We start from the raw sequence: 26260 nt of genomic DNA, 5'->3' as shown, positions 1-26260 counted from the left end.
ATGGATGGATGAATATGTGGCTGGATGGATGGATGGATGGATGAATATGTGGCTGGAAGGATGGATGGATGGATGAATATGTGGCTGGGAGGACGGAAGGATATTCATGGATGGATGGATGGATGGATGGATGAATATGTGGCTGGAAGGATGGATGGATGGATGAATATGTGGCTGGGAGGACAGAAGGATATTCATGGTTGGATGGATGGATGGATGAATATGTGGCTGGAAGGATGGATGATGGATGGATGGATGGATGGATGAATATGTGGCTGGGAGGACAGAAGGATATTCATGGATGGATGGATGGATAGATGAATATGTGGCTGGAAGGATGGATGGATGGATGAATATGTGGCTGGGAGGACAGAAGGATATTCATGGATGGATGGATGGATGGATGGATGGATGGATGGATGGATGAATATGTGGCTGGAAGGATGGATGGATGGATGAATATGTGGCTGGGAGGACAGAAGGATATTCATGGATGGATGGATGGATGAATATGTGGCTGGAAGGAGAGATGGATGAATATGTGGCTGGGAGGACGGAAGGATATTCATGGATGGATGGATGGATGGATGAATATGTGGCTGGAAGGATGGATGAATGAATGAATATGTGGCTGGGAGGATGGAAGGATATTCATGGATGGATGGATGGATGAATATGTGGCTAGAAGGACAGAAGGATGGATGGATGGATATGTGGCTGGATGGATGAATGGACTGATGAATATGTGGCTAGAAGGACAGAAGGACAATTATGGAAGGATGGACGGATGAATATGTGGCTGGAAGTACAGAAGGATGAATGGATGGATGAGTATGTGGCTGGAAGGACGGAAGGATATTTATGGATGGATGGATGAACATGTGGCTGGGAGGACGGAAGGATATTTATGGATGGATGGATGGATGGATGAATATGTGGCTAGAAGGACAGAAGGATGGATGGATATGTGGCTGGATGGAAGAATAGATGGACGGATGGATGGATGGATGGATGGATGGATATGTGGCTGGATGGAAGAATAGATGGACGGATGGATGGATGGATGGATGGATGGATATGTGGCTGGATGGATGGAAAAACGGATGGAAAGATGGATATGTGGCTGGAGGAACGGAAGGATGGATGGATAAATATGTAGCTGGAGGGAAGGATAGATGGATGATAAATGGATGGATATGTGGCTGGAGGAACAGATGGATGGATGGATGGATGATTATGTGGCTGGAGGAACAGAACGATGGATGAATGATTACGTGGCTGGAGGGAAGGATAGATGGATGGATGAATGGATGGATGGACTGATGGATGAATATGAGGCTGGAAGGATGGATGGATAAATATGTGGGTGGAAGAATGGATGGATGGGTGAATAAATATGTGGATGGATGGATGGATGGATACATATGTGGATGGATGAATGGATGGATGGATGGACATATGGATGGATGGATAAATATGTGGATGGAAGAATGGATGGATGGATGAATAAATATGTGGATGGATGGATGGATGGATGAATGGATGAATGGATGGACGGATGGATGAATATGAGGCTGGAAGGATGGATGGATAAATTTGTGGGTGGAAGAATGGATGGATGGGTGAATAAATATGTGGATGGATACATATGTGGATGGATGAATGGATGGATGGACAGATGGATGGATGGATAAATATGTGGATGGATGGACAGATGGATGGACATATGGATGGATAGATGGATGGATAAATATGTGGATGGAAGAATGGATGGATGGACTGATGAATGGATGGACAGACAGATGGATGGATAAATATGTGGATGGAAGAATGGATGGATGGACAGATGAATGGATGGACAGACAGATGGATGGATGGACAGATGGACGGTGTTCTCTCACCAGCAGGTCCAGCGGGTCGGAGCCGGTGTCTCTCCTCTGTCTCTTGGAGCGAGCTCTGGGTGCGGTCGAGGGCGGGTCCAGGAATAATTTATCATCCTGTAGCGTGTTGACGGTGCACTGAACGTCCCCCACAAACGCCTGCGCCTCCTTCGCCGTCATCGCTTTGGAAAACCCCCGACCCTGAGACGCACCAGAACACGTTTACAAGCGGGAACACCCCGAGTCTGACTGGCCTGCGCAGCGGATACTCACGGTGACGATGATCATGCTGTTTTCAGTGATGACGGTCTTGCTGAGCTGATCGAACGCGGGGTCGGGGTGATACTCGAACGGCGTCAGCTCCGTCTGGAGGCTGTCCAGCTGCACATACGTCCTGAAGGACTGGGACTCGTTGACCGCAGGGGACAGGAACGTGATCATCGTGTCATTTTTGTGCTTGAAGCCCTCGACAAACTGAGAAAGAGAGAGGTTTTTACTGTAAATTAAACTCAACCAAATCTAACTCTTTTCCCAGCAGCCTTTGCGGGCACATGGACCAAAAGCCCACAGACAGCAAAACCGTAGAGGAACAGATTTCACTGCTGTTGAAAATCTATTGATATTCTGAGGGGGAGCAGCAAAAGTCCCTAAAAGTGGGGGCGGAAAAATCTGTTAGATACACAGATGGAGAAAGAGCGACGGAAGCAGTGAGACCGCTCGAGAAAGGTCTGGAGTACCAAAGCTTCTCCTCAGATAAGGGAGATGAAATGAAGCGTTTATCAAGTTTTTCGTTAGATAAACGCTCGTTTAATCTCCGTCTCGTTGAGCGCTTCAGATCAGAGCAGCTCCCGTCATTTCAATCAGAGCTCGAGAGAGTCATGCAAGACGGAAACCCAACAGTGAGAAGAACAGATGAAACGAAAAACAAAACGCTTCTCTTGAGAGCTTCTGAAGGTTTCTCGCACTCACCTCCTCTGGGACGCCTTGTTCGGACCATTCTCCAGCGGACGTCACCACCCTGATAGTGGCTTTCTGGACCAGGTCGAACCCAGAACCGATTACCAGGATGTTTCTGCCACCGCTGAAATATACACACAATCATAACACAATAATAATATATATATTTTTTTTTTACTAAGTTTGAAGTTACACTGCTGAAGGGCAGCAACATATACATATATTAAAATTAAAATAATTTATAGTCATTATTTATATAAAACAGAAAATGAGTGATATACATTTTTATTGTAAAAAAATAAAACACAATTGCATCTTGTTTATATAATGTTGAGGTTAATATGTAAATAAAAAAATATATATTTATAAATAATTGTATGTAATATATATATATATATATACACACACACACGTATATACATTGTATTAATATATAATATATAATATAATATATGTATTAAATAAGTAATTATATGTATATATTAATATATGTATTATAGATTTAAATATAGATAAATATGTATTAAAAAAGTATAAACAAAATAATGAATAATATAAATCCATACACTTGTATTATAAATATACAACACTATATACAATATTTATATACACACACACACACACACACACACACACACACACACACACACACACACACACACACACACACACACACACACACACACACACACACACACACACACACACACACACACACACACACACACACACACACACACACACACACACACACACACACACACACACAGGTATATACATTGTATTAATATATAAATATTAATATATAATATAATATATGTATAAAATAAGCAATGATATCTATATATATCCATTCATATATGTATTATAGATTTAAATATAGATAAATATGTATAAAAAAGTTAATATACAATTAATAATAAATAAAATGAATAATATAAATCCATACACTTGTATTATAAATATACAACACTATATACAATATTTATAGAAATTTTATAATTGTCATATACATTGTACAAGTTAATAATACAAAATAATATATATAAAATATTATACTATAGTATATTAAATTTAAAAAATATATAGAAAAATTTCATATGCAAAATAATAATGAACTAATATGTCAATATAATAATCTCATCTATACATCTAGTATTTTTTGTTGGTATTTAAAAAGACAATACATAATATGAAAAAAAACACAAAAAAACCCCCTGATTATCTCAATTTAAACCAAGGGGAAAATAAATAAATAAAGACACACCTATATTAAATATGTATAAACATTATACAAAATAAAATATCTTTCTATCATAGTTAAAAATGTACTATAAATATAACGTATCCTTATCTAAATAATGTCTTTTCCCCCTAGCAATGCTTTTATCGCTTGTTTCTGCTTTTTTTTTGCCTGTGTATTCAGAAATGTTCAGTTGCGTAATAGCCCCCCCCCCCCCCTTCCGTATAGCACTGAAAACGCAGAAAGCCGGAAAATTCCGGAAAGAGTTCATAAAAAGCAGTACAAATGAGGGTAAAGATGTAAGAATGGCTTTGTGGGACGGATTGGATGGCATATTTTCTGGCAAACAGAACTGACCAGATGAAGCTGCTCCTGGGTTGATGGTCAGACACAGAGGGGTTGTTGGAGAACTGAAAGGCCATCTTGATGCTGGTCGTGGTGTATGCGCCGTATTTAACTCTGACGTCGAGGCGAGCAGACGGAACCGCATCGCCCAGATACTCAGACAATTTACAGGTGATCTGATCTCCAAAGCTCTCACTAACAGACAGGAAGATCAAAGAATGAACCCCCCCAAAAAGTGGCAAATTTAATGAAAAACACGGAAACTAAATGTCCCATGATGCACTCACACTCTACAGGGCACGTCGCCCACGGAGATCTGAACGTCTTCTTTTGAAGCTGTGTTCAGGAAAATCCCAGTAATAGTCAGGACAGTTCCTCCTGCCCTAGGACCTCGATTAGGAGACACGTGTTGTGCTATGGGGTCCTACAGAAACAAAGATCATATTTAGGGGTCACCGTTTTCAACCATGACATCGCGTTTGGGGGACAAACATTAAAAAAAAAAAATGACTACAATATTACAGTTTATAACATTAATATATACAGTATGCTGTATATGTGTATATATATATACCTAGCAATGATAGACACGTTCTACGCATTACCATTTTATTGTAATGATTACATAATCCCCCGAAACGCATCTGCGCGCTGTCCGAAACCCGTCAGTCTGCTGAACAAACACATACCCTCAGCATTTCCCAGCGGGAGCGACTGAGACAGTCTATCTCCCTGAAAAACTGATGCAATAATTTCTGCCAAAGCCGTCAGCCGCTGATAATTATTACCCCTGCAGGAGCATGTGACCGGTGACCACACACAACGCTGTGACAAAACAACCCATCATTACACAACGGATGCAGAGAGCTCCCGTTGACACACACAAACAGCGGCAGCCCTCTGGACGGGATCTCAAGTAGAGTTCCACAGAATTAGTATGTGTGCATGATGGGTAATGGGGAATCGTGACTTACCCTGTAGGTGAAGCTGATCGTTTTTGTGGATATGCCTTTTTTCCCTCTGCCCACCTCTATTTCCACCTCTCCGGGTTTGTATAGCTTTGTTGGTCCGATTTCACACACCACACTGCCGAACAAACACAAACAGGTTTATTTAAAAGGAAAAGATCCAGATGTTCAAGTAAAGTTCAAACAACAATTAAAGATAGGGTAGGCAATTTTTTTTAATAAACACTAATTGTTATACTGGTTGAAACTCTCTTCACATACTGATGGCAATCAATAACAGAAGTGGTCCAAATATTAAAAGTCTCAGGACTAGGGTTGGGTACCGTTCATATTTTAACTGGTATCGGTTCTGGTACCCAATGGTACCTTTTTTCGGTACTTTTGGGATGTTTACATCAATAACTGTAAATAACCTGTAAGTCATTTATAAAAGTTTTATTGACATTATGCCAGAGCTGCCGTGGTCTCTGTCTGCCATTGTCTGTGATGTTTGATTACTGTAATATTTACTAGTAAATAGTAGGCTACTTAATTTAATTCATAAAAACAACCATATTATTATTTTTTCTATTTAATTTCATTTCGATGAAAAGATTTCCCACAAATTTTGTGTTATGTATTTTCTGGTAATCAAATGAAGACATAAGACATTAATTTAATGAAACTTTTTTTGTCAAACAAAGTGCTTTATTTTTTGGGTTTATATGGTTCAAATTAAAACATAAAGAAAAATTGTAATTTATAAAAAAAGCTAATAAAAAAAAGCTAAAAAGCTTGATAATTTATTATTATTACATTAGTGTTAGTATTATTATTACATTGAGACGTATCTAAATTCTACTGTACAACAGTCATTTATTTGTCAAGTTAGCCGAACTTTTATTTTGACGGGTTGCCATGAATTTGAGTTTCTGTGTGTTTATGATATGACGGTAGTTTTTCTCAAATGAAACGATGTAGTGCCTAAGTATCTCTGGAGATGACTTTCGTGCGTTCATGGCCTCATATGAGAGGCAGAGATGGAAACATGCGACCGTCGTGCGCGATTCTGAGTGAGAGTGTGTGTGAGGTAAACCCATAGACTGTAAACCGCGCGTCTACGCATTCATCCGCACAGAGACACACATGATTCGTATTTAAATACCGGTAGTCTTTTTGCCTTTTTAACATTCACAGACACTCGTCTATATCATCAAATGTGTTCTCAGGTACCGAAATTTGGTACCGATTGATTTAATGTGAATCGGTACTCGGTAGTACCGACGTAATTCGGTCGGTGCCCTTAAAAGTACAGAGTTCGGTACCCAACCCTACTCAGGACCAAAAAAGTCAGGATGTGTTGCTCTCAGGAGCTTAGTGAACTCAAGCGTGGTGCCGTGATCGGTTGCCATCTGTGAAATAAGACCATTCGTGAAATTTCCTCACTACTAAATATTCCACGCTCAACTGTTAGTGGTGTTATAACAAAGTGGAAGCAATTGGGAACAACAGCATCTAAGCCATGAAGTGGTAGGCCACGTAAAATCACAGAGCAGGGTCAGCACATGCTGAGGGTCACAGTGCGCAGAAGTCGCCAAGTTTCTGCAGAGCCAATAGCTACAGACCTCCAAACTTCGTGTGGCCTTCAGATGAGCTCAAGATCACTGTGTAGAGCTTCATGGAATGAGTTTCCTTGGCTGAGCAGCTCATCCAAGCCTTATATCACCAAGTGGGGTAAAGCACGCCGCCACTGGACTCTAGAGTAGTGGAGACGTGTTCTCTGGAGCGACCAATCACGCTTCTCTGATTGGCAATCCGGGGTAGGGCTTGGCCCCTTAATTCCATTGAAAGGAACTCTTAAAGGAACATTATTTTTTTGCGCCGCTGCAGCCTTGGTACAGCCGCGAAGATCCGCGACTATTACGCAGGAATGAGAACGTACTTCCTAGCCATATAGGTGTAGAAAATCGCAACTTTTCATTTTCAGTTGATCTTAGCACACGATGTAACTGTAGAAGAGTCAAGTTTTAAATAGGAAAAATATTGAAAGTGTCTTTGGTCATTTTTTGAATGAGATGCTAATGGACTGATCAGAATCAATGATGTATGCTAAGCTATGCTAAAAGTGCTACCGCCAGATACAAAGATCGGCTGAATGGATTCAAAAACGGTAAAACTCAACTATTTAACTCTAGGGGACTTGTAAAATGAACCTATTTTCAAAAAAAGTGGAGTGTTCCTTTAATGCTTCAGTATACCAAGACATGGGTCAGAGCATCTCCAAAACTGCAGCTCTTGTGGGGTGTTCCCGGTCTGCTGTGGTCAGGATCTATCAAAAGTGCTCCAAGGAAGGAACAGTGGAGAACCGTGACAGGGTCATGGGCGGCCATGGCTCATTGATGCACGTGGTGCACGATCAAACAGACGAGCTACTGTAGCTCAGATTGCTCAAGAAGTTAATGCTGGTTCTGATAGAAAGGTTTCAGAATGCATAGCCTGCAAAACAGTCAGGGTGCCCATGCTGACGCCAATATGTTGCCAACAGCACCAACAGTTGGTATGCGAGCACCAGAAGGAAGAAGAAGGTGGCCTGGTCTAAACAATCACGTTTTCTTTTACATCACGTGGATGGCCGTGTGCGTGGCTTACCTGGGGAACACATGGCACCAGGTGCACTATGGGAAGAAGGCAAGCCGGCGGAGGCAGTGATGCTTTGGCCAATGTTCTGCTGGGAAACCTTGGGTCCTCCATCCATGTGGATGTTACTTTGACACGTACCACCTACCTAAGCATTGCTGAGACCATGTTCACCCTTTCATGGAAACGGTATTCCCTGCTGGCTGTGGCTCTTTCAGCAGATAATGCTCCTGACACAAAGCAAAAATGGTTTGAGGAGCACAACAATGAGTTTGAGGTGTTGACTTGGCCTCCAAATTCCCCAGATCTCAATCCAATCGAGCATCATTGGGATGTGATGAAGAAACAAGTCCGATCCATGGAGGCCCCACCTCACAACTTACAGGACTCAAAGGATCCTACCAAATATCGAAGCACCATTTAACCTTTAATGGATTTTAGGCAAGGTCAAAACGAGCAGAACACAAGATTCATTAGCGCTGGACGAACCTATCCCACGCAAACACATAAAACTTGTCGAAAAGATGCTATCAATTAACACCAGGCTCATAGATTCCAGATTCATTACGTCCGAAATGCGCCAAATGAGAAAACCGATCTTCTGTTGCCCCGAAATCTGGATGTCAACCTTCCCAGACAGACCGGTCTGACAGCGATCTCACCGAGAGCTTATTTACCATTCTGAAGCCAAACTCTCCTGCTGAAAGATCCTTTTCAAACTTGTTAGCAGCCAGACAAACACTCAGTCAGGCTGAACGCTCACAACAGAGTTGATAAATCCTGATGTAGAATCACTGACTCAGCCAAGCCTGACATTGCCTGTGAGAAAAGCTCATCTTTGTCTCTGAATCTACACAACATGCTCTGTATTTCAAAAGCGTACAAATCTAACGCTGTTCTACAAGAGGGAACGCAAGGACAAACTTATGAACATTTAATATTCCAAGCGTAGCCACAAACATAATACAAAGCCTTGTGCAGAACATCTAAAAGATTATTTGGATCATTCTTGAGGGCATTTTTGCATGTTCGAATTCTGTGTAATTATTTTTTTATTAAGCTTTGAATGAACCAGATTTCTCAAACAGGACGTTCGCAAAAAAAAAAAAAAAAAAAAAAAAAAATCAGGCCATTAGGTACCACAGAGGGATATGCACGATAAGAGTCCAGCAGGAATTTAATTTTTTAAGAGCTTGTTCAATACTGAACACAGTTTGTGCAAGAGTTTATGTCAAAAAGCCAAAAATACACAAATGTAGTGAACATGGGAACACAGGAGTAAACCAAGGTAGGGTTATCAAGGCATTTTCCACAGATAAACTGCACTTAAAACCATTAGAAGCACCAGTCCCAATGGGTTTTGTGTGTGTGTGTGTGACAAATATGAAATATGTTATAGATATTAGATATATTATAAAACATAAAAGCCTAGCATGAAGAGTAGCCAGTTTCAAACGCATAAAATGTGTGTATCCCACCTTAAAATGGTGATTTTGGCCTGTCCCACTTTAGAGGTCAGACATTCTGGATTTTATCTAACAATTAAAATCTCATAATTTTGAAATCATCATCTGATATTCAATTCATAATAAATCATTCCAATCCATTTCTACAAACATTTGAATGCAGGCTGCAGTTATCAAGCTAAAAAAATCAACCCTGTCACCCAAATTATTATAGGAAAAAATGACTAAACAATGCGCTAACTTATACTGATTGTTCACATAATTTAGGCTAAATGTTATGGTTTAAAAAATATATATATATTTATTTAAATATTACACATGCCTATGTGTGTGTATATAGGGCTGCAACTAACAATTATTTTGATAATCAATCAGGGGCGATTCTAGGATTTTCATTTTAGCCCCCAGTGAGGAAAAAAACTATTGGTAAAACTTTAGTTTAGGGTCCAATTCTCACTATTAACTAGTAGCTTATTAGTATGCATATTAGGATATTGGCTGTTTATTATTTCGTTTCGGGGGCATGGCCCCTCGAGACAATTTTGATTTCTATGATCTACATATGTGCATTTTAAGATGTTCTGAACGCCAAAAAATTTGATAACAATAGCTTGAAAACCATGTCAGTGATAAAGTTTTTCAATTTTTGTCAGTGAAGAAAGTAAACATATGTTTAACTGATATTTATATGTTTTAGGAATCATTTTCGATGGCTAAAAGGAAAGATAGGCAACTCAATTTATTTAATTAATTCACAATATGCACACATTCATTACTAATCTTATGCCCAATACAGGCTGAAAAAAGCTAAAAAAAATTATTTCCTGAGAGCTACAAATGGAATTAGACAATAATCTGGGGTAAAAAGACAATAATCTGGGGTATATACTGCTTTTTAAACACTATCCATGGAAAGTGGCTCAGCTTTTGTGGATGTTACCTGGTTGAGACCGAGTAGCGTTCCCGCAGGTGTTTGCACGGCACTCCGGCTACTGTGATGTTTTTAATGTCGTCCCTCTGAATGCCCAGGTTCGAGCCCTTAATTGTCACAGCTATTCCTCCTTTGAGCGGCCCGTACCTCGGCGTGATCTGAAATACATTATAAAAAGATCCTAATCATGGACCACTCTGAGAAAAGACCACTGAGATGAGCGGAGATAACCAATCTCACCAAAACAACAGTAAAAATGATTTATTTCTATTCCCATCAGTAATTCAGCCATCTAAATAGAACATGACCTGAGGTTTCTATTGATTTTTACTCTCAAAATTGGTGAAAATAAGGAAGGAGGATGAAAAAAGTTATAAAATATTGCTTGAACTTTCTGAGCTGTGTTTTTAGTATTGATGATTGTCAAAATCACAACATGAACTTAGAAAATGTTATTGGCTCGTTTGTCCCATCGAAGCCATTATTCGGTACTCACGTCGGTGATCCGGGGATCGGGACACTCCTCCGGCTCTTTGGAGGCACAGAGCTGGTCGTACACACACAAGCTGGTCTGCGTGCACCACACACACTGATATTTGGGATCGGCGTTCTTACACAAGCTGCAGTCTTCACGTCCCAGAGAGCAGTTATACAGAGTGACTGAAAGACAGCCGAGAGGAAACATATAAACATATATATACATACATAAAACATGTTTTTTTCCCCCAGAATTTGTATATTTTATTTGAATTGGTGATTAGATATATTTACAGACCATTTATTGCAGCTCAGAGGCAAAAAACAGACAATATTGTGTCTAAAATATAACATAATATTAACTTCTTATTTATTGAACTGATATTGTAGTGATATTGCGCTCTATGCTCGTGTGAGACATACACTATATTGCCAAAAGTTTTGGGACGCCTGCCTTTACATGCACATGAACTTTAATGACATCCCATTATTAATCCGTAGGGTTTAATATGGAGTTGGCCCACCCTTTGCAGCTAGAACAACTTTTCTGGGAAGGCTTTCTACAAGGTTTAGGAGTGTGTTTATGGGAATTTTTGACCATTCTTCTAGAAGCACATTTGTGAGGTCAGGCACTGATGTTGGACGAGAAGGCCTGGCTCTCAGTCTCCGCTCTAATTCATCCCAAAGGTGTTCTATCGGGTCAAGGTCAGGCCAGTCAAGTTCCTCCACACCAAACTTGCTCATCCATGTCTTTATGGACTGACACTTTGTGCACTGGTCATGTTGGAACAGGAAGGGGCCGTCCCTAAACTGTTCCCACAAATTTGGGAGCATGAAATTGTCCAAAATGTCTTGGTATGTTGAAGCATTAACCCTCTCGGGTACTTCATTTATGGGTCACACTCAGGACCTTCGGGTCAAAAATGACCCGGAGGGCAGGATTAAGATAAAAAAGATTTGAGTAAAATCAATTAAATATATTTTTGTCCAATAATATTTTTTCTTTTCTTTTTTGGGGTTTTGAGATAATTTTATGATTTATAATTAGTATTTATGCAATAATTATGACCCATTTTTTCCCATTGAATATAATAAAAAAATTATATATATATAATTATTTTTTATTTTATTTTTTTATTAAAGCTGTATTTCATTTTAGAGTCAAGCCTAGGCCTCATGAAAGCAACTTTTTTAATGAGATCGGTGCCATCCGGTGGACACATTGAGCATTTTTATCACACAATAGCACATTTTTACCACTATAGTGGATCTTGCGTTTTATAAAAAAAATTAAAAAATCATAGCTTCATCAGAATGGTCCGAAACTTGGTGACTTTATTGGTACTTGGTATATGAACACCCAACAAAATTGGGGACAGGATTTGAAAAATTCTAAGTGGTCGTAAAAAAACAATAGTCACACTCAGGACCTTCGGGTCAAAAATGACCCCCATAGGAAATTAATGGGAAATTGGGAGTTTTTTGTGCATACAATCTACAAATCAGCCAGGATGCAGAAAAAAGGACTCAACAGTGAAGGGGTGAATCTCTAAAACATCAAGAGTGCAAAACAGACAAAAAAACTCACACACACAAAAACACAATAAGCTTTTGGAATGGCACGCGTTAATTTGTTTTGTCAAAACAGACAAAAAAACTCACACTGTAGATTGTATGCACAAAAAAACTCTGTATTTTCATATTTTGCCAATTTCCCATTCATTTCCTATGGGGGTCATTTTTGACCCGAAGGTCCTGAGTGTGACTATTTTTTTTACGACCACTTAGAGTTTTCAAATCCTGTCCCCATTTTTTTTGGGTGTTCATATACCAAGTACCAATACAGTCACCAAGTTTTGGACCATTCCAATAAAGCTACGATTTTTAAAACAATTTTATAAAAAGCTTTGGGTCATTTTTGACCCGAAGTACCCCAGAGGGTTAAGAGTTTTTACATGGCCTACCACTTCGTGGCTGTTGTTCCAAATTGCTTCCACTATGTTATAACACCACTAACAGTTGAGCGTGGAATATTTAGTAGTGAGGAAATTTCACGAATGGATTTATTGCAGGGGTGTCCCAATACTTTTGGCAATATAGTGTATATATGTATAAAAATAACTAAAAATAAATGTAATTTATTCCTGTAAAATGGCAAAGATGAGAAGTCTTCAGTGCTACATGATCCTTCAGAAATCATTCTAATATGCTGATTTGCTGCTCAAGAGTATATATTCAAATATTTTTTTAGTTGTCACGTAAATAATGTAAATAAAATAAAATCTTGTCCATGCAACAACAACATCTTGCAAGCTTCAAAAAAGATGCCAAAGCACCATAAAAAGTACAACTTGTGCGCTATATTCAAGTCTTCTAAAGTCATTCAATGGCTTTGAGTAAGAAATAAATAACTGAATGTTATATGAGAAGTAGCGAAGCCCGATTGGTAAATAAATCATTTTTTTGAGTCTTGAATCTTTTAAATGAATCAGTGGATCTGATTTTTGTCCTCTCAAAACCAGTCAAAATGATTCGCTCACGAATCGGATTCTCAAGTCTCAATGATTCACAATACCAGATGAACTTAAGAATCAAATCACTCAATTCCTTAATGGTGAACAATTCCCAAGAAGGAAGATTATAAGTTAAAATGTCTAACGATTCCATCAGTTTGGCACATAAAACTATTGCATGACTTCAGAATACCTGGAATATAGTGCATTAATCATATGGAACAATTTCATTGTAATTTTATGGTACTTCTCGGTCCATTTTTGAAGCTTGAAAACTCCAGTTCCCATTCATCCTAACTGCATTGGAAGAGCGACCATCACATTCGTCAAAATATATTTTTTTATGTTCCACAGGAAGGAAGTAAGTCATAGGGTTTGTAATGACATGAGGGTGAGTAAATGATGAGAAGCCAGTGAGAGCGATTACCACTAAGGCTGCTGTCGATCTTCTTTCCCGTGTATTTGTCTCTTACGTGGAACAGAACGTTGGTTTCATGAGCTTTATTAAAGGAAAACTGGAAGAGACAGATCAGAGTGGGAGTCAACACAGACGGTTCTCGCCTTCACACTAAAGACGATATACAGGCTGGAGACTTTCCAACAGGGGGAGCTATAATCTCAAACTCCCACAAGAGCCATTGAAGTGTAGGTAGGTGCCTCTTTATGTTGGTAATTGGTTGCGTATCATTTAGCAAGAGCTTTATATATAAAAAGATTTACAGTACAGGAACAACAGTCTGCCTTGGGCAACATGCGGATAAAAAGAGAAAAACTGAAACTAACCACAAATCCGCTGAAAGAGTAGAAGGGTCCCGGCTCTGTCTTGACTCTATCTTCCTCATCCTTCATCAGCTCTGCTCCGATGGTGAACTCATGTCCCTGACGCGTCACAATTCAGAAAACATCTACTAAAAGCCCTTTCTTCACAGGTAGAATGACAGGAAATTATGGAACAAGTTTGGAAAAATGCATAAACCGACCCGTTTAGAGGAAAATTATAATCAGATTATGAATACACTGCCAAGAATAATTTTCCCAATCAGTATTTGTCTCTTGTTGGCCAGAAAACGTATCAAAACATCCTTAAAATTTTTTTTTTTTTTTAAATGACTTGAAGCTAAATTTTGTAACATAGTGACGTAATGACTACATTTTTTTTCAATGTATTTTTTATCAGCATTTTTTTTTGGTTTTAAAAATATATTTAATTATTATTATTATTATTATTATTATTATTATTGTACCTTAAAACAAGGCAATTAATTAAAATGTTTTTATCAAATCCTAATATTAGGGCTGTTAATTAAACATGTTATTTTAGTGAGATTACTTACATAAATAAAAAGTCTTTAAAAAATAAAAAAATATAAAATATAAATATAAAAATAAAGTATTTGAATTATCTTAATTTGGAGCCTTTTCTAAGCAAATGTTAATGTATGCTGATTTTATTAATTAGTTAACAATACTTATTTAATTTATATTCTGTACGTTTCTGTAAATATCTCATGTAATTAATAATTATATATTATTTGTGATTATACATAATATTATTTGATATTACATTATTTAAAAATCATATTTAATCAACTCAATATCTTATGCAACTTTGTTTTGGAAAACAAGACAAAAATACTGATTTCATTTAATGTAATTATACATTTTATTTTATTATTTAATATAAATCATCTACATTAATCTAAATGACTTAATCTAATTCATCTTCTTCTTCTAATTTATTTGATTTGATTGTTTTATTTTATTATTTTATTTTATTGCTAGTGACCTTGAAGAATGACATTTACTGTTAAAAGGAGGCCAGGAAGCAGAGCTCACCTCGTACAGGTCCAGATTGATGCCCTCAAAACTGATCCGGGTTTTGTGTCCGACTGGGATAAGGACGGGATCTGGGTTCTCGAACCGTGGACAGCTCTTGTTCTAGAAAACAGAGAAGATGGGGAAACCTGTTCTGCTGTACAGGAAAGTTGAGTCTGCAGAACTCCACACTCATCTACAGCAATCTGAGCGATTCTTAATTTACATCCTACATAAATTAACAAGAATCCATTGAAACTGAAAAACTCATTAACCATGATGACGTGCATGAATGAAACAGTTTATTTACAGCTGAAATATAATATATCCTCACTGACATTGGCGACTGTGTCTAATTGCATATAATCCATTTTGTTTTCTATTTTGCTGATTCAGCGAATGTGTTTCACATTAAAACTTTCTGAGTAAAGTCATTTACTTTGTGTCCATTTCATCAGCCACATGTGACTGTTCCAGGAAACAGCAAATATCAAACAGTGTGGAGGCCATTTATGAAATTGCTGGCACTGGATATCGATAATTCAGCTTTATGCTCCAAGAAATGGTTTAAATAAAATGTCTGGACCAGTTGGACCTGAGGTTTGAAGATGAGAATCGCATGAAACTAATCAAAGCGGCCCAATCAATGGCGCTGATAGCACACATACATCACCAAGACGTTTATTCGATGTATGCTTTTTCATACATGTCATTTTAGCACGTTTCCTCAGCTGCAAAACTTTGCTAAAACACTTCCTGTCTAAAGTTAGTATTACACTCAGAAGATTTTGATTTTCCTAATACATATTCCTGGTGCTATTGAAAGAAAAAGTGAAGTTATCATATGCATTAATAGACAACTTTCCATTTTATATGTGAGGAGGTGTGTTTTCCCTGTTTCCCACCAAAAACTAACGGACCCAAATTATCGAAAAACCCTAATGCTCATAATAATTAATTGGTTTGAGTAGGGTCAACTTAAACAAATTAGTTCAATCAAATGAATATTTATGAGTATTTAGAACTTTCTTTTTCTTTTGAGTTCACAAAACTGATATATTTGAAGTCACCTGAATTGTTTTGAGTTTGGTGAACTTGTTTCTTTTAATTTAGACTAACTTAACTGAAACTGGGATTTATATTTCCCAGCATGCATTGCCATGACACACGAACGAGAGAGCAAATGCTAAAATTAAGTTTTAGCCAATATTTTTTGTGCAAGATTAATGTTAAGTGTTAAGAGTTTACTGAGAATACTGAGTAATGTAAGGTAACAACATAGGTTAAGGTTACGAATCAAGCCTATATACAACCCCAAATCAGAAAAAGTTGGGACAGTATGGAAAACGCAAAAAAAAAAAAGAAGTGATTTCTACATTTACTTTGAATTGTATTTCATTGCAGACAATATGAACACAAAATATTTCATGTTTTGTCTGGTCAACTTCATGTCATTTGTAAATATGCATCATTTCCTGTCATTCAGACCTGCAACACATTTAAAAAAAAAAGTTGGGACAGTAAAGCATTTACCACTTTGTAATGTTGCCATTCCTTTTCACACCACTAAAAAGACGTTTAGGGACTGAAGACACCAAGTGATGAAGTGTTTCAGGTGTAATTTTGTCCCATTCTTCCTGCAAACAAGTCTTAAGGTGGGCAACAGTACGGGGTCTTCGTTGTCGCATTTTGCGCTTCAAAATGCGCCACACATTCTCTATTGGAGACAGGTCGGGACTGCAGGCAGGCCAGTCAAGTACCCGTACCCTCTTCCTCCGCAGCCAGGACTTTGTAATGTGTGCAGAATGTGGTTTTGCATTGAAATATGCATGGACGTCCCCAGAAAAGATGTCATCTTGAAGGCAGCATATTATGCTCCAAAATCTCTATGTACTTTTCAGCATTAATGGTGCCTTCACAGAAGTGCAAGTTACCTTTGCCAAGGGCACTGACACAACCCCATACCATGACAGACCCTGGCTTTTGGACTTGTTGCTGGTAACAGTCTGGATGATCCTTTTCTTCTTTGGTCCGGAGCACACGGCATCTATTCCTCCCAAAAAATACCTGAAATACTGATTCATCTGACCACAGTACACGTTTCCACTGTGTGATGGTCCATCCCAGATGCCTCCGAGCCCAGAGAAGTCGACGGCGCTTCTGGACACTGTTAACATTGGGCTTCCTTTTGGCACAGTACAGTTTTAACTGGCATTTGTGGATGTAACTACGTATTGTGGTACTTGACAAAGGTTTGCCAAAGTAGTCCTGAGCCCATGTGGTGATATCGCTTATAGATGAATGACGATTCTTGATGCAGTGCCGCCTGAGGGATCGGAGATCACGGTTGTTCAGCTTAGGCTTGCGCCCTTGTCCTTTACGCACTGAAATTCCTCCAGATTCCGTGAATCTTTTAACTATGTTATGCACTGTTGAATGTGAAATATCCAAATCTCTTCCTATCTTTCTTTGAGGAACATTGTTTTTAAACATTTCAATAATTTTCTCACGTATTTGTTGGCAAACTGGCGATCCTCGGCCCATCTTTGCTCCTAAAGGATTAGACCTTTCTTGGATGCTGCTTTTGTACCAAATCATAATTACAATCACCTGTTGACATCACCTGTTTCAAATCACATCGTTATTTAACCATTTTACCTCATTACTAGCTCTAAACTGCTCCTGTCCCAACTTTTTAAAAATGTGTTGCAGGTCTGAATGACAGGAAAGGATGCATATTTACAAATGACATGAAGTTGACCAGACAAAACATGAAATATTTTGTGTTCATATTGTCTGCAATGAAATACAAGTCAAAGTAAATTTAGAAATCACTTCTTTTTTTTTTTTCTCCATACTGTCCCAACTTTTTCTGATTTGGGGTTGTATAACACCTGGGTTGACATCCAATTGGGACGTAACGCTTCGCCTCGTGGATGTTGGACGTGGATGTGCGTGGCTGAGTGGGATGTTGCTGAGAAAATGGGCCGCCTATGCTGAGCCTTGGACACCTGGATTGGCCAGCTCCTATATTGGCCCCCTGGGGGTTCGAAAGGGCTCTTCGAGATCTGTAAGCTGAACAGCTAGGCGACTGCATCTCAAAGTTATAGCCGTTTGAAGTTTGTGCACTGTTCTGACTCACTAAAAAGTAAATTCGGAGATTGAGTCACACTTCCACTGACTCCGAGGCTCTCGCCCAAGCCAGGGCCTCAGACCCGGTTAAAGTCAGATTCGGCCGCCCAGTGAAGATGGGAATTCTGAGTTCCAGGAGCTTCAAGGCAAATAACTAAGTAACTTAGCCGACCAGGGGTCACTCTGGTCGGTTAGAAAGCTCCGATTTGAACGCGATGGATCACTGGAAGCTCATGGAGGTCAGTGGCCTCAGAGTCACTCTGGGTGGGCATAGAATTCAATTTCCACCCTGGTGGACCTATGGAAGGCTTGACGTACAGTAGAAAAAGTCCTGGAGGTCATAGGTGAAGGGCCACATCAGACCATTGTAAGGCCCAGTCAGAGTCACTCTGGGTGGTCATAGAATTAAATTTCCACCCTGGTGAAGCTATGGAAGGCTGGACGTAGAAAAAGTCCTGGAGGTCAGAGGTGAAGTGCCACATCAGACCATCATGAGGCCCACTCAGAGGCACTCTGGGTGGGTAGAGAGTTTAATTTGCACCCTGGTGGAGCTCTGGAAGTCTGGACTTAGGTTAGGCTAAGGGGTAGGTTCAGGGTTTGTACTTAGTTATTACCCAGTTAGTGTCATTACTACAATAAGCATATAGTATGTACATGCGAAACAGGACTGTAAAATAAAGTGCTACCAGAGTTTCTGTTATGTTTTGAGAACAGATAAAATTAGCAAGTTAGCATTCACTGAATTAGCTAGAAAAGTTTCCACTACTAAATATATTTAAATTGAGATTACATGATCATTTTAAGTTAAATGTATGAATTAGCTTACTCAAATATTTGCCAATATATGCCAATAATATGCCAGTTCTGCTTACTTTACATTTAAATTTCCTAACTGATTACACATTTTTTGGAGTTTAGCCAACTTATTTGTGTACATCCTTGCTGAATTGAAGTATTAATTTCTTTCAAAACAAACTTTTGAACAGTGCTAGCTGGGGCGTGTAATAGACAGCATTACTGATAAAAAGGAAGAAAATGGTGCATGTGAGCTCGTTTGACTCTCATTTCAGTACCTGTCTGGGTTTGATTATATTGGCACCGGTTTCTGCATCGCTCAGATCCGTGCAGGTGTGCGTCGCAATGTTCCACTGACATCCCCAAGCGCTGCTCACACAGGAAGTGCATCTGTGGAGAAACATGCGGAAAGATTAAACCAGAGGACGGCAGAGGTTTCAAATCAAGAGTTCCAGTTAAATTTTTCATTAGTGTGTAAATGTTTGGAGTAAAAGCATATAGTCCCAGTGCACTTCAAATAATACTCATTCATCAGCAATGTCCCAGAGCTCTTAAAAAACACAAGGAGAAGGGGGAAAAAAGAGATGAGAGATCGACTTTCATGTGTGATGAATGAATGAGAAACGAAAGCAATTTCCTGCTCTTGGAGAAAAAAAAAAGCGTAAGCAAGTCTCTATAGAAGCAAATTCAATTCCAGCTTCAGTGATGCATTACAATTTATGAGTAAACCTCATCGTTACAGATGCTCGTATTCATTATACACACAGTGGTGTCAGCATAAAGAGGAGACACACACACACACACTCGCTGACAATAGAAGGCGAGACAGCAGACGTACGGTGTATTTTCTGCTTTCCGGACTGCCGCTGCGCAGTTGTAGAACTTGTACTCGCTGGACGCGACCTCCACGCTACTGTTCACAAAGATGTGGACCCGAACCGCCACGAAATCTGCAAAGACACAGAGGGTCCGATTAGCCAATCAATGCAAAGGTCATCTGCACATAGATGTCTTAAAGATACAGTAGCAAAAACAACATGAGGCTCAGAGAGAGGATACAAAATAGTCGTGAAACACTAAATCATGATCTCGTTGGTGCAAGAAACCTTGATGGACATAAATAGAATAAAAGCACAATAAAAGTAGTTCATATAACTACATGAACTATATTCCATTTGCAAATCCGACAGCTCCAGTTTTTGAGTTTACAGTCATATGGACTATTTTATGGTGATTTTGCTCTTTTTGTAGCTTGACAGTTGTGGTTGAAAAACAGTTATGAACAGAGTGCGAAAATTTCTCCTTTTGATTTTCCACAATAAATAACAGCATATGGGTTTGAAATAACGTAAATAATAAAAATAAAATGTTATAATAAAAAAGAATAAATTAATATTACATGTATGTAGATTTTATTGTTTTTAGAAATTATTGTTTATTATTTATTACAAAATAATTTTAATCTGTTTTACAAACTTACTAAATTAAATGCAGTCAACAAATAAATAAATAAATAAAAATGTTTGCCAAATAATTTAATTTTAATAAAAAAACATGAACAAATATGAACATTATGAACAATAAATTGTTTTAATAAATTATATTTATTATATTTTTATTACAACTAATATATATATATATATATATATATATATATATATATATATATATATATATATATATATATATATATATATATATATATATATATATATATATATATATATATATATATACACACACAAAATTATATATATAAATTACCATTAATTAATTAAATTAATAAAAAAACTATTTATAATAATAAAAAATATATATATAAATATATTTTTTTATATTATATATATATATATATATATTTTTTTTATTAATTTAATTAATTAATGGTAATTTATATATATATATATATATATATATATATATATATATATATATATATATATATATATATATATATATATATATATATATATATATATATATATATATAAAAAACCACAATGATAATAATAAAAAATAATAAATAACAAAATATTTAAAAAACAAAAACAATAAATAAAATAATTATTTATAAAATAACTAAATATTATATAAATAAATTATTTATAGAATAACTAACTAAATTAAATATGTAATTAAACAGTGTAAACAGTGTTTGTAGAGAGTCTGTAAAACTCTAAAAAGACGTGCATGTGTTGTGACATACCTTGGTGTGCAGGTGTCGGGGGTATGAGAGGCTGTTCAGGTAAGCGGCAACTGATACGGCCGTCCACCATCCTGGCACTGCTGTGATAAGAGCCAAAGACGCAGTGGATGCGGTCGGAATCTCTGAGGATCGGCAGTGATCGGACGTTTATATCCACCTGAGGGACATTTTACAAACTATGAGCTCACACAGTTGTGCTAATATGGGAGAAATGAGCAAAACAATCCTTCAATATAATCCTAAATCTTAAACTGCGTCCGAAATCGAATACTTCTCTACTATATAGTATGCGAAAAACAGTACGCCAACAGAGTAGTACTAGTATGTCTGAATTCCTAGTATTCGAAAAACAGTAGGCAAAAAGTACCCGGATGACCTAGTACTTCCGGCGAGATTCTGAAGTGTGCATGCATTCAATGGACACTTTACTATCCCATGAGGCCACGGGAGGCGATTTATGAATGGAGGTGATGGGACGCAAGGTAGGTCACATGATCATGACAACATGGCGGATGTAGTACGTCCGGATTACATTCATACAGCATTCATTCATACTATATAGAACGTACTTTTATAATGGTCGTGAAGTTCAAATGTAGTACCTACTCACATAGTTTCGGACGCAGCCTTAGAAACCATTACATAGCATTTCCTTCTTTTATTTCTGGCCTTTTTTGCCATTTTTATTCATACATATTAGGGGATGACTGGTTTGGGTTTGTTCCATGCAATCCAATACAAAGATTAAGGATTAATGATGATAAATTTGCTCTGCTCGTGTTTTATACAGAAGCTCAGGAACTTCTAGGCTATGGCTCATTGAGATAACATTTCCAAACTTTGTCTGAATTATTCTTGACATACCATAAGAATGTTATTTTACAAATAACTTTTAAACATTTCTCTCAATACAACAGCTAGAATCGTCTTGTTAATACACACAGGCCATAATCAGAGAACGCATCGCAACGAAGCGCAAACACAACAGCAGCACCTCTAGAACAAAATTCTAAACGTGCCATCAGCGCCCATTGTGTTTTCACCGTCTGTTCACCAATATGGCCTCATTGTGTGGGAGTCATGCTCAGCTTTTCTCATAATCAGTGCTGAGCAGTCTGGTTTAAAAATAAGACTCTGGTAATTGTGTCCGCGACACTCAGGCTGGTACCTGCTGGGACTTCAAGCAGCTGAGATTTGGCGGGTGGAAAGAGACGATTTTCACACACTGTTGGCTTGGACTCCACAGCCAACCGTGCTTTTCCTCCGCACGACTGCACTCCGATCGCCTGGTGCATCTACACAATCAATAACGCATTAGAACACAACGCCTCTCATGCAATTAAATACAACAATATTATAATATAACACTTGTGTTCGGGGAAAACATTACTGGGTCTTTACATAGCGATTTTGTATTCTGTAAATAATAGAATACGAATCATAAATCCAATTAGTTCAATTTTAAAACTATATAAATATATAAAATGGACATTTTAAATTAATTCAATAAACTTCAGTATTTATATATAAAATAAAAAAGTAAATGTAATATACAATAACATAAATATATATATTAAATATATAATGAAAGAAATGTAAAAAAAGTAAAAAAAATTATTAAGTTATATAAAAATAAAATATATACAAATAATCTCACAATCATTAAATATATAAGCATTATTTATGGTATTTATTTACTACTGTGTGTGTATAAAATATATAAAATAAGTAAAAATGGTCAAAAAAGCAGTAAATTATAAATTAAAAAAATTAATTAATTAAAATTTAAAAGAATAAAAAATGATGTAAAATTTATATTTATATATATATATATATATATACATACATACATACATACACACACACACAATAATATAAAATATAGACAACATATTTAAACATATTGAATGCATTTAAGAAATGTTCATTAAATTCTATAAAAATAAAATATATACAAATAATCTCACAATCATTAAATATAAGCATTATTTATGGTATTTATTTACTTCTGCGTGTGTGTATAAAATAAAATAAGTAAAAATTGTCAAAAAAGCAGTAAATTATACAATAAAAAAACATTAATTTAAGTAATACAAATTTAAAAGAATAAAAAATAATGTAAAAATGTTTAGAGAAAGGTTCATTAAGAAATGTTCATTAAATTCTATTAAAATAAAATATATACAAAAATCTCACAATCATTAAATATAAGCATTATTTGTTGTTTATGTTATTATATATATATATATATATATATATATATATATATATATATATATATATATATATATTAATATATGTATAAATTGTCATAAGTTATACAATAAAAACATTAATTAAATTAATTAAAATGTAAAAGAATAAAAAAGTACATACTAATATAAAATAAATAGAAAAGTGTATGTAAATATTTTGAATGCATATAAGAACTAAGTAAAAATATTATATATATACACATCATGTACATACATACATATGCACACAATTTTTTTTATTATTATTATTATGTTATATTTATTTCTTTTTTATATACACTATTTGGCAAGTACAATGGGAATAGACAGGAAATACAGTGAGGAATAGGGAACAATTGCTGGATTCGAACCTTTATCTCCCATATGAGCACCAGAATGCCAAAGACATAAGCACTAGTATTTTAAGAATGTAATAAATGTAGGTACCTTCCCTCCAGGACACACCAGCCACAGTATGGATCTCTCTGAGTCACGCAGGTCTGACAGTCCGTCTTCAGATGGCAGGTCTGTACGGGCACCTTCGTGATCTGCATGACCACAAAATCATAAAGAGATTCAAATAAAGCTGCACTCAATAGAGCTGGAATGCTCTACTGACCAATCAGCATCCAATATCACAATGCAAAACCAATCGCAATTCAGTAAGCAAACAAAAAGGACGTCATCGCTGTTTTAAAAAGTTCAGTTAAAAACATAAAAAGTAAGGTAGTTTCTTGAAAAGTATGAAGTTTATACTGAAATGAACCGATCTAAACTAAGCCTGTATGTGAAGCGGTTCAAGCTGAATTAATTGCAGAAAATTACAGAGAAGAAAAACAACAAACAAGAAAGCATGAAGGATTTCAATACATCACTGCCTCATAAACACTGCAATTACACCACCGTAAGGTCATAGACTCATCAAGACGTGCACTATACCAATGCATTCAGATTGTATTTAAAAAATAATAATGTATATTTTGGCACCAACAGGAGCCGTAACATGAAAAAACACTGGAATAGTCGTAATCATGCGTCTCCTGAGGTCGAGGCGGCAATAATCAAAGAGCTAGCGAGCACACCGTCTGTGATAAATGACTCCAGCCTCGTACCTTTTTCTCTGTGGTGATGTACAAGTGCGCCTTGGTTTTGTCAAAGAAAAGGTTCTTATTTACATAGCCGCTGGTTTTGTAGCCCGGACCGGGGTTGTACGCCTCTGGCTGGTTTGACAAATGTACCTGGGTAAAGAGAGAACAATAGAAAGAAAGAAGCCCACAATTAAAGAGTCGGGGACAGGACAGGATTCATCTGTCATATTTACAGACCACACAAAACCCCCTCAGCACATCCCCCGCACCTGAGCCACACCTGACAACGTGTCAACCCTCAACTAATGGCCTGCAAGCCACATAATGACCATAAAGCCCACAGCTCCATTTGCAGGGAGCTCACAAAAACCTCCATCCAGACTTGTTTTTATCCATCTATCGCTCAATTTCATCTGTCTACAAATAATCAGCTCTAACAAAGGCTTTTTATTTGAGTGTGAGAATTGGACTCAAGTCGAGCGAGCTGTTCATTATTTCTAATATAACGTCTAACGTGTTTAGTTGTGTCTGCGGTAGCGAGGGGTTTCGTCAGTGATATCTTTTTCTCTTTCATCCCTCTGTCAGAGATTCGCCACGTTCACCCTCTAATTCCCTCAGCTGCCAAAGCCTAAACTCCAGCTTTTGTGACGCGCCGCCTAAATCAGGTGTGTGACATCAGGTAGATATAGCTGCTTGTTGCAGTTCACTAATTGGTTGTCTCAAATTTCCAGAGATGTTCGTTTCCTCAACATTTCTTTAACAATGCCTAACACTCTGCTCTTGTTCCGCGTCCTCCTACGGACTGTCAATTTTTGGTTATTTTTACATTGTGGAAAAGTTAGAGGGTTAGTTCACCCAAAAATGAGTATTGTGTCATTTACTTGTCCTTATGTTCTCGTCCTCAGTGTGTCATATACTCGTCCTCATATACTCGTCCTCATGTACTCGTCCTCAGTGTGTCATATACTCGTCCTCATATACTCGTCCTCATGTACTCGTCCTCATGTACTCGTCCTCAGTGTGTCATATACTCGTCCTCATATACTCGTCCTCATGTACTCGTCCTCATTGTGTCATTTACTCATCCTCATGTACTCATCCTCATATACTCGTCCTCATTGTGTCATTCACTCATCCTCATGTACTCGTCCTCATGGTGTCATTTACTCGTCCTCATGTACTCGTCCTCATTTTGTCATTTACTCGTCCTCATTGTGTCATTTACTCCTCCTCATTTTGTCATTTACTCATCCTCATTGTGTCATTTACTCGTCCTCATGTACTCGTCCTCATTGTCATTTACTCGTCCTCATTGTGTCATTTACTCGTCCTCATTGTGTCATTTACTCATCCTCATGTACTCGTCCTCATATACTCATCCTCATAGTGTCATTTACTCGTCCTCATGTACTCGTCCTCATTGTGTCATTTACTCGTCCTCATTGTGTCATTTATTCGTCCACATTTACTTGTCCTTATTGTGTCATTTACTCGTCCTCATTGTGTCATTTACTCGTCCTCAGTGTGTCATTTACTCATCCTCATGTACTCGTCCTCATTGTGTCATTTACTCGTCCTCATTGTGTCATTTACT

General features: G+C 37.3%; 1 protein-coding gene across 2 annotated transcripts in view; it reads right to left on the bottom strand.

Moving 5' to 3' along the window:
* Positions 1–26260, bottom strand: part of plxnb2b (plexin b2b) — a gene marked incomplete at its 5' end in the record, with an annotated part of 62495 nt that overhangs the window by 27945 nt on the left and 8290 nt on the right. For both annotated transcript variants that reach the window (XM_079809419.1, XM_079809420.1), the window contains 17 exons: positions 1902–2081; positions 2154–2354; positions 2850–2961; positions 4438–4620; positions 4713–4849; positions 5400–5511; positions 10416–10564; positions 10903–11066; positions 13824–13911; positions 14180–14275; positions 15233–15334; positions 19417–19528; positions 19977–20088; positions 21345–21501; positions 22513–22639; positions 24026–24126; positions 24691–24816. In XM_079809419.1, coding sequence (XP_079665545.1) covers positions 1902–2081; positions 2154–2354; positions 2850–2961; positions 4438–4620; positions 4713–4849; positions 5400–5511; positions 10416–10564; positions 10903–11066; positions 13824–13911; positions 14180–14275; positions 15233–15334; positions 19417–19528; positions 19977–20088; positions 21345–21501; positions 22513–22639; positions 24026–24126; positions 24691–24816 — 2259 coding nt within the window. The remainder of the gene's footprint in view (positions 1–1901; positions 2082–2153; positions 2355–2849; positions 2962–4437; positions 4621–4712; positions 4850–5399; positions 5512–10415; positions 10565–10902; positions 11067–13823; positions 13912–14179; positions 14276–15232; positions 15335–19416; positions 19529–19976; positions 20089–21344; positions 21502–22512; positions 22640–24025; positions 24127–24690; positions 24817–26260) is intronic.

This window comes from Gobio gobio (assembly GCF_949357685.1).
Source record: "Gobio gobio genome assembly, chromosome: 25".
In the NCBI taxonomy this organism is placed as follows: domain Eukaryota; kingdom Metazoa; phylum Chordata; class Actinopteri; order Cypriniformes; family Gobionidae; genus Gobio; species Gobio gobio.
The sequence above is the reverse complement of the archived record's forward strand: the minus strand, read 5'-3'. Positions and strand labels throughout refer to the sequence as shown.